The sequence below is a fragment of the Cynara cardunculus genome (genome assembly GCF_001531365.2).
Source record: "Cynara cardunculus var. scolymus isolate 2C chromosome LG 4, CcrdV1, whole genome shotgun sequence".
Lineage (NCBI taxonomy): Eukaryota > Viridiplantae > Streptophyta > Magnoliopsida > Asterales > Asteraceae > Cynara > Cynara cardunculus.
This window is the reverse complement of record NC_037531.1, coordinates 7401420-7411385: the sequence shown is the minus strand read 5'-3', so window position 1 is coordinate 7411385 and position 9966 is coordinate 7401420. Positions and strand designations below refer to the sequence as shown.

Below are 9966 nucleotides of genomic sequence, written 5' to 3'. Positions count from 1 at the left end.
ATCTACCACATGTTCATCTAAGCATCCTCATTTCTGCAACTTCCATCCTCTGCTCATGGGCCGTCCTTATTGCCCAATACTCTGATCCATACAATATAGTTGGTCCAATGGCTACAATGTAAAATTTGTCCTTCAGTTTTAGCGAGATCTTCTTGTCACGCAACATGCCTGGCAGCTCTCCGCTTTAGCTACTATATCATCATCCATGTCGCCCTCATTATGAATCATAGAGTCTAGATACCTAAAACTGGTGCTTTTGTGGTACCCTTTTCCCCAATGTTGAATTCCAACCCCTCACCAATGCACTTCGTGTTGAATTTGTATCATGTGTATGCGGTCTTCGAACGGCTAATGCACATGCAAATAGTGATTGTATCCCCTAGAAGGTGCATGCTTTAAAATCAATGTGGTGAAACACTAATATGTGATGAAAAAAGTAGAAGAGAGGAAATGCATCTTGGCATTCAATTGAGTACCTTAAACATAATTATTTCTCCAGATATACAACATTTCTATGTTAAAAAGGCAATCTGTACAAACGGGATTTGATAGTGTTGTTTGCTTCATGTAATTCGTATCAGCATAGAGAAATAACTACTGCTGAGAAGGAAAATAAAACAGATTAAAATTCTTTGACAAGTGTGATATTTGCTTTAAGACTATCTTTTATAGTAAGATATGATCTAAGTTGAGGTCTATGGACTATTTAGTATTTAGGAGGAGGCAACACACATGTATCGTTAGAGATTTCAACCTGATTTTATGGTTAAACCAACGCGACGACATATAAGTAAAAATGATAAATCAAAAACTATGTTGACTATATTAATAAAAGCAATATAGGCTAAATGACTAACAGTTACGTCTTGGCAATGGATGTCTGTCCATGTTTAGTGATGGAACCTGATGCTTCTAAAATTTAAAATATAATAAGTAACTTCTATAATTGAGTGCCATTCCGTATTTTTTGAACCCTACTTTTATTCATCTTATTATTGTTTATCATGTTTTAGATATAGTACCCCTGTAGCATATTTTATCTTCAAAACGTTTAGTTTTATTTTATGTAGTGTTTGATGATTTTCCAACTTATTATAGTGGGGTGTTGCCTACAAGGTGTCAAGGAAGGAAGACGAAGAAGTGGCATTAACGGTATTGCTATCTAATTTTGAAATTTATGTGTTGTATTTTTTAAGCTCATAATGTTAGTGCATACATGAAGTAGAGTTTCATTTTACCTGGAAGCACCAGCCAATGAAGGTTCAACTGCTAGTCTTAATATTAATTAATAGGTTGTTGGGGAGGATTATTTTAGTTAATAAGAAGGGCTTCTTTGACAGAGCTTTAAGCAATCTCACTGAACTTTGATTGCCCCAAGTCAAGTAGCAGCAAGCTCTGAGCCCTTATAGCGATTGCACACCCCTTACTGTTTTATCTGCTAACAAACTTGAGGTTGTCTCAAAAAACATAAAGTAAAATCAGTTTACTCGGGATTATGAATCAATACAGCTATTAGTTACATATATAATAAAAAAGAAAAAAAATTGTACTCTCTCTTAACTCTATGCTAGACATGAGATGTGCTAGCAAATAAAGACGAGGAAGTGGCAACTTTACATTCAAGCATCAAGCAACAAAAGGGCACGTCATATTTACTCCATGCTTGGTACCTTAAAATTATCATACATGGTCCACAAGTGAAACAAAGATGGGGAATGTCGAAATGTACATATTATAGATCAGGAGGAATCCCTATAATTATGGAATATAGTAACTATAATTATGAGATACCATTACCTTCTTTATCGTTATCTTTTTTTGTATCTTTTCCTTGATTTAGTTTCCCTTTATCTCTTGTAAATACCCTATATGCAGGGCCTTGTATAATCAAAGGATAGTGTGAAAAGTCATTATTCAATTCATTTTTCTTGTCATGGTATCAGAGCTTTAGGTTTCTCTCAGAAATCTAAAACCTTTGTTCTATTTTTTTTCAGCCTTAATTGCTCTTCTCAGTGTGCAACTTTCATCGTTGCAAGTGTTTCTGATCGAACAGCCTTAATTGCTGTATTTCCTTTGATTGAACGACCTTTTTCTTATTCTCTTTTGCAATTCCCTTTCCTTCATCATGACAAAACCCACAAATAATGACACCACCATTGTTAAATCCTTCGATGAGTCCAATTTTGTCCAAAAAATTGGAGATCTGCAGAATATTCGGGCACTCTATAGACTCAATGACAAAAACTATCTCAAGTGGTCTCAATTTGTCCGAACATTTTGAAAGGCAAAGGGAGACTCAAACACCTCATTAAAGCAGGTCGTGCTGTAGATGATCCAACATTTGGAACTTGGGACGAGGAAGATTCCATGATAATGTCATGGCTATGGGAATCTATGGACCCAATGACCAGTGATACATGCATGTTTCCCTCCACTGCAAAAGAGATAAGAGAGTTTGTTCGCCGCACTTATTCGAAGGCTCGTGATGCGGCTTAAGTATACCAGATCAAGGTTAAAACCTCAGCCACAAAGCAAGGAAACAAATCTGTCACTGAATATGCAAATATATTGCAAAATCTGTGGCAGGAACTTGATCATTATCGAGTTTTCGAGATGAAGTGCCCTACAGATGCAACTATCTTAAAAAGTTTCATTGAAAAAGACCGAGTCTATGATTTTTTGGCTGGTTTTTATCCTGAATTTGATCAAGTCAGGATTCAAATACTTGGCAAAGAAGACACACCATCACTTGAAGAAGTGATCTCTTTGATCAAAATAGAAGAAAGGAGGAGGAATGTCATGCTTGAACAAGCTATGGACGGATCAGCCCTAGCAACAAGGACCAATCAACATGAGGAGAGGAGAGATCTGTCCAAGTTCAGAGGAAAAGAAACTCAGGAGAACAGAGATAGTCTTTGGTTCACTTGCTGCAATAAACCAAGACACTCGAAAGAATAATGCTGGAAATTAAATGGGAAACCACCCAATAGAGAATGGGGAAACTATGGTGGACAACAGAGTCGTGAATGGGGAACCCATGGGGGGCAACAAAAACCTCAATGGAGGCAGCAAAGATCTCAAGCACACATTGTTGAGCAATCCAAACCAGAGGAGACTTCAGCAAGAGAAGAGTTCAACAATGAAGAAATTGAGAGGTTAAAGAATTTTTTGGGTTCTCTAGAAAAGTCATCAGGAACTTGCTCTTTAACTCTTTCAAGTAAACCACCTTTCCTTTTTGTCTGAATGCCTCGAGTAATAATCTTGTCAACTCATGGATAATAGTTCCGGTGCCACTGATCATGACACCTTCCAATTTTTTTCATAATTACACTCCATGCCCTAGCAACCAAAATATTACAATAGCCAATGGCTCATTAGCAACTGTTGCAGGTTTTGGAGATATACATATCACACCCAACCTTGTCTTAAAAAAAATGTCTTACATGTACGAAAACTGTCAGCCAGCCTTGTTTCAATCCAAAAAGTCACCCATGATCTTAAATGTTGTGCTATTTTTTCCTCTTCATATTGTGTTTTTCAGGAACAAGACTCGAGGAAGAGGATTGGACTTGCTAAGGAAAGGAATGGCCTTTATCATCTTGAATTTTCCCAGAAAAGCAACGTTCCACCTTCATCCTTTCTCAGTTCATCTAATAAAGATACAATCTGGTTGTATCACCCGTGTTTAGGGCACTGCTTTTAGGTCACCCGTCCTTTAGAGTTTTAAATGTCATGTTTCCTCATCTATTTCAAGGATTAGATATTTCTAAGTTTCATTGTGATATTTGCAAATTGACCAAACATACTCGTGTTTCTTTTCCTATGAGTAATAAAGGAGCTCTCTTCCATTCCAGTTAATTCATAGTGACATATGGGGACCTTCTAACATACCTAATGTTTATGGGGCTCGTTGGTTTGTATCCTTAATTGATGATTGTACTTGGGTAACATGGCACTTCCTTCTTAAACACAAATATGAAGTTAGCAATGTTATACCTAACTTCCACTCAATGATTCAAAACCAATTTGGGGTCAAAATAAAGAGTTTTAGGACCGACAATGCCAAAGACTATTTCTACCAGATTTTATCATCGTACTTTGAATCACAAGGCATTATCCATGATTCTTCATGTGTTAACACACCTCAACAAAATGGGGTAGCTGAAAGGGAAAATGGTCATTTACTTAACACTACTCGAGCATTGCTTTTCTAGGGAAATGTTCCTAAATCCTATTGGGGCAAGCTGTCCTTACTTCCACACACATGATAAACAGGCTTCCTTCACGTACATTGGGAAATAAAACTCCCATGGAACTTCCTAATGACTTCTACCCTCACTTCAGAACATCAAATGGTCTCACACCCAAGATTTTGGGTGCACTGCCTTTGTTCACATCCACAACCAACATAGAAGCAAGCTAGATCCTCAAGCCATTAAGTATGTCTTTCTTGGTTACTCATCTACTCAAAAAGGGTACAAATGCTACGATCCCTCATCCCACAAATTGTACATCTCTGTTGATGTCACTTTCACAAAAAACAAACCTTTTTTCTCCAAGTCCTCCCTTCAGGGGGAGAATTCAATGATGGAAGATAGTTCTTGGGAAACTTTTGAACCACTCAAAAAACTTGACCTCGTAACTCGTAGTGTTGACTCCACATTAGAGTCCGTAGAGGAGGAACAAGTCGCACCCGAGTCATCCACCCCTCTAAATGAATCTGAACCATCCAATGAACCTGATTCAAACCCAAGTAGGGTCGATGTCTACAACAATTCTCCAAATCCTCCTCAAGTGTATACAAGAAGAAAGGTCTTTCCTACGCCAACGCAAGTCCAAAACTATGACTCATGTCTTGGGAATGAGAACACGGTAAGAGCTGACCCACCTTTACACACACATCATGCTTCCACCGATACCGAAGATGATCTACCCATTTCCAAGAGAAAAGGGACTAGAGAATGCTCTAAACGACCATTGTATCCATTATCTCACTATGTCTCTCTTAACGCCTATCTCTAACGCACAAAAGGTTCATTATGTGTCTAAAAAACCATTGTTGATTGTAAATGGATCTTTACAACAAAATACAATGTTGATGGATCCCTTGAGAGATATAAGGCAAGGTTAGTGGCCAAAGGATACACACAAACTTATGGGGTTGACTACTACAAAGATGAACACCGTAAGAATTCTGTTATCATTAGCTGCTAACCTAGGCCGGAAACTTTTGCAGTATGATGTAAAGAATGCCTTTCTTCATGGAGATTTAAATGAAGAAATATACATGAGTATTCCCCCAGGTTTCAATGCTGACACGAGTAATAAGGTGTGCAAGCTAAGAAAAGCATTCTACGGATTGAAACAATCTCCTAGGGCATGGTTTGGGAGATTTGCAAAAGTCATGAATGAGTCTGGGTATAAACAAAGTCAAGGGGATCACACTCTCTTAATTAAACACTCGTCCACAGGGGGAGCTTGTCTATGTGGATGACATCATAGTTACAAGAAATGATGAGAGGGAAAAGATGAAATTAAAGGAAAGGTTGATCAAAGAATTCGAGGTAAAAGAATTAGGAAGACTTAAATACTTTCTAGGAATTGAGGTGGCATACTCCAAGCAAGGGATCTTCATATATCAATAGAAGTATGTGACCGATTTATTGATAGAAACAAGAAAGAGTGGGTGTAAGCCAATATCTACACCAATTGCCCAGAACCATAAGTTGGGTGAAGCTAAAGAAGCACCAACGGTTGACAAGAGAATGTACGAGAGGCTGGTTGGCAGATTGATATATCTTGCTCACATTTGGCCAGACATAGCTTACTCGGTGAGTGTAATTAGTCGGTTCATTCACGATCCAAGGACAGGGTACTGCATTACTTGAAAGGTAATCCAGGGAAGGGCACTCTATTTAAGAAGAATGAAACTCTTACTCTCGAAGCCTACACCAATGCTGATTACGCTGGTTCTAAATTGGATTATAGATCGACATTAGGATATTGCATTTTCCTTGGAAGTAATCTGGTGACATGGAGAAGCAAGAAGCAAAATGTGGTGGCAAGATCTTTTGTAGAATCAGAGTTTAGGGCCATTTCTCATGGATTATGTGAGTTATTATGGTTGAAATTACTATAAATGATTTACAAATCAAATGGGAAGGTCCTACGAAGCTCTATCGCGACAACAAGGTTGCTATCAATATTGCTTATGATCCTGTTCAACATGATAGGATAAAGCATATTGAAATAGATCGGCATTTCATTAAAGAGAAACTGGAAGGAGGATTAGTGTGCATATGATTTGTTCCCTCAAAGATTCAACTAGCTGATGTTCTAACAGAAGGCCTAAACTGTTCGAGTTTTCATGGTCTTATTTCCAAGCTGGGAGTGGAAAACATCTATTCCTCTGCTTGAGGGGGAGTGTTGAAATGTACATTTATAGATCAGGAGGAATCCCTATAATTATGGAATATAGTTTCTATAATTATGGGAAATTGTTACCTTCTTTATCGTTATCTTTTCCATGATTTCCTTGATTTAGTTTCCCTTTATCTTTTGTAAATACCCTATATATAGGACCTTGTATAATCAAAGGATAGTGTGAAAAATCATTATTCAATTCATCTTTCTTGTCATGGCATGACAATTTACATTGGTGTAAGTTTTCATGCTCTCCCATAAAGTGACTTCTACTAGAGCCAAACGTGTCTTCAAAACGTGGAGGAACATCCATAAACCCCTCTTCATCCAAATCACTATTTAGAAAGGTGTTATGTCTTAGATTGTTGCATACCAATTAAATTTTACTGTTTTGGTGAAGACACAAATTCTATTGAGCTTAATGATCTGAAAACTCTTGGAATAATCGATACCATAACTCAGAGTGAAAGCTTTGGTGACCAAACATGCCTTATATCTTTCCAAGGATCATGAGACTTGGATTTCAAAGTGAAGATTCTTATGCACCCTATTCTTCTCTTCTCTTTGGTATATCCATCAAGTGCCATGTCTGATTCCTCCCCATTTAGGATCCAATATTTGAATTGAATAAACAAGTGATTATGGTTAAGGGTTCAAAATGATGAGAAATATAACTTTTTACAAAAGAAGTTCAAAATTCCAGGGTGTGCTACTCCAAATGTCATTGGTAAGTCGCATAGGGCACTGACATGTTTTATTCAAGTGTTTTGCAAAGCTTTTCACTTATAACTTCTTATACAAACCTTGTATGGGTTATGGTGGGACTTAACACTTGTCCTATTTTTGGAGGAAGCCATTCAAAGGTATAATCTTCATGTTATACATACCATGGTGATGTTATGAAGGTCAAAGTCAAGACACAGTTCATAACCATTACGAGAAACAGAAGAAGGCAAGTTTGAGGTTAAGCAAACGAGGTGAGTACATTTTGTGACTAATGGGATACATGTGTGCTATATAAATGCTTTACTCAAGATGAAGAGTTTGAAAAGATGTTCTCACATGAAAATTATAATATCATTATATAGCTAAGATGTTCTTGATGCATTTCATGATGATGACATATGTGTTACATGCTTATGAAAGTTTTATGCATGTTATGTATGTCCATTATACATATATTCGACTAGATATCTGGCGTAGAGGCGTCTTGCGAATTGTTGTCATAAGTAGCCTTTAGTGGTGGACCTTGGGGTTAGTGGACTTATTAGGAGTGTAGGAGTATGACTTACATGTTGTAATGAGATCTCAAAATATTGTTTGCAAAATGATGTTTTATGCAGGAGAGGTGTTTATGCATGATGATGAGTGTATCACTGTATTGAAATGTTATTTCTTACAAATGATATGGTTTTTAGAAGATGCTCAAGTATTCCATATATGTATCTCCAACATATGAGAGTAAGTCATTAAAGGGACATGCATGAAGAGTTATAGTTCTTATGTTAGACGTTATATGTAAGCTAGGCTATTGAATTGATGTTTAAAATGCTTCCATATATGTAAAGTTTATGTTAGTATTTGTATCGATATATGATTCGATGAAAGTATGAAGCTTTATGTTATGAAATTTTGAGAATACATACAAGCTATGATAAGGAATAGAGTTGATAGCACCCAAATATCACGACGTCATATTACGATTTGAGTAGGAGAAGAAGACATAGAATGAGGTTGATTGTCACTATGTTCAGAAGAAGACACTAGGTACTTTAGTGAATCTCCATTCTTGAACATGTTTCTGTTTGCCGTGGGGAGATTACGAGTTGCACATACCTGATTTTGTGTTCCAACTTGAGGAGTGCTAGAATAGTTTGTGTAGTTTAGTCCTTGGTCAATTTATTTTTTTTTTTCCTGAATAACCTGGATATCCAACCCGCTATGCGAGCCGACTAATCCCAGGGCGACCACCTGCTTTATACATGCGATGGTCAAGTTACTTATAAAAGATTAACTTGATACCACTAGCTGAGAACAAGGAATGTAGGTATGCCAATTGTTTCATGATGAGTTCTTGGCTATGCCTTTTGGTATGCCAAATGTTGGGATCTTCTACCAAAAAAAATGTATAGGGACACGTGTCGTTTGGATATATAAATCTAGAGAAAAGTCATGCATAAGAACATCTCCATCTAGTGCTGGATTTCGAAAAACTGTTCTTTACAAAACTACAAGGTTATTTTTAGTAATCATGAAAAATTGCTTTATATCAGAAGTTACATAAAGAATTGACCGTAGCATGTATAAAGATAGTTCACTTACATGTACTAATGCATGATTTTTATATTTATTTATTTATTTATTTGTCATAACATTGCTCGACTGTTGATACTTAATACAAAATCTCATTGTTTTATCTTTCTTCTTCACGAAGAATACTACATCCTCCAAGATGAAGCACATGATATATGTAACCTTATCCAACAGTTCATAAAAATTATTTCATGAGATCCTTCATATGCATAAATGTGATGCTCTATGGTCTTCAACATTGTTGCAACTCTTGGCAACAAACCAATGCACAATTCTGTGATTTTGGTAGTAGCGTTGACAACCTGTTTGGAAATGCATCCGAACCCAGCTCTTGCTGCAAGATTTTTCTCAAGTTTGGGCTCCTTGCTCTTTGTGCTGTTGACATGATTAAAATATGTTATACATTCCTTCTTGGCAAACTTCTTTTTTTTGAAGCATATAATATTTATATATGGCAAATAGAACAAATAAACTAACACACCCTCCTCACCTTTGGTGAGGTTTGAATCCTTGACCTCCTAGGAAGCCAAGGACTCACATACCGCTAGGCCACAGGCCCTGTGGTTTCTTGGCAAACTTCTTGCTTGTGCAACCAACACAAATTTAGTAGCCGTTGGCTCTTGATCTTTGTAGAAACCTAAATTTCTCACTGCTGAAAGCTAGGAGACACACACTTCCCAATTTTAAAAGCTATTGACGCCCCTATGATTGCACTGGTTTGTGAGTGACTTGGGTAGGGATGTTTATTAAATTTTTTATAGTTTATTTACGCAATTAGGTGACTATGATTTCCTTACATGTTGGCCCTATGATCAACATTGTTGCTTCATATATATCACATCCATCTGACGATGAAGATACACCTGTTGAGACTAAACAGTTACAGATAGGGATGAAATAATGTGAGACAATCCAAATTCTAAAATGAAAAGCCTCAGGTTTAGCTGATAGAATCACTCTTCAAAACGAGGAATATAATAAATATTATATTTGATTGGTAATCATAAAATGTAAGAATACCTGCCGAACTGTATTTAACTGTGCCTCCGACTGTTAGGTCAAACGTTACACACGCAATACGCACAACCCAAAAAACAAGAGAAGAACACAAGAATTTACGTGGTTCACACGATCAGATTGATCGTGCTAGTCCACGGGGGCAACTAGGTTTTTCTTTATTTAGGTGCTACAATGTTTACAAGTACAATGAGATTAATATATATAGACAAA

At 36.9% G+C, this 9966-nt stretch overlaps 1 protein-coding gene across 1 annotated transcript in view; it reads left to right on the top strand.

Moving 5' to 3' along the window:
• The first annotated feature begins 848 nt into the window (after positions 1–848).
• The window catches only part of LOC112510820 (gamma-glutamylcyclotransferase 2-3), a 20122-nt gene continuing 11004 nt past the window's right edge, over positions 849–9966 (top strand). The window contains exons 1-2 of the mRNA XM_025116170.1: positions 849–878; positions 1099–1152. Of these exons, the coding sequence (XP_024971938.1) occupies positions 849–878; positions 1099–1152 (84 nt within the window). The remainder of the gene's footprint in view (positions 879–1098; positions 1153–9966) is intronic.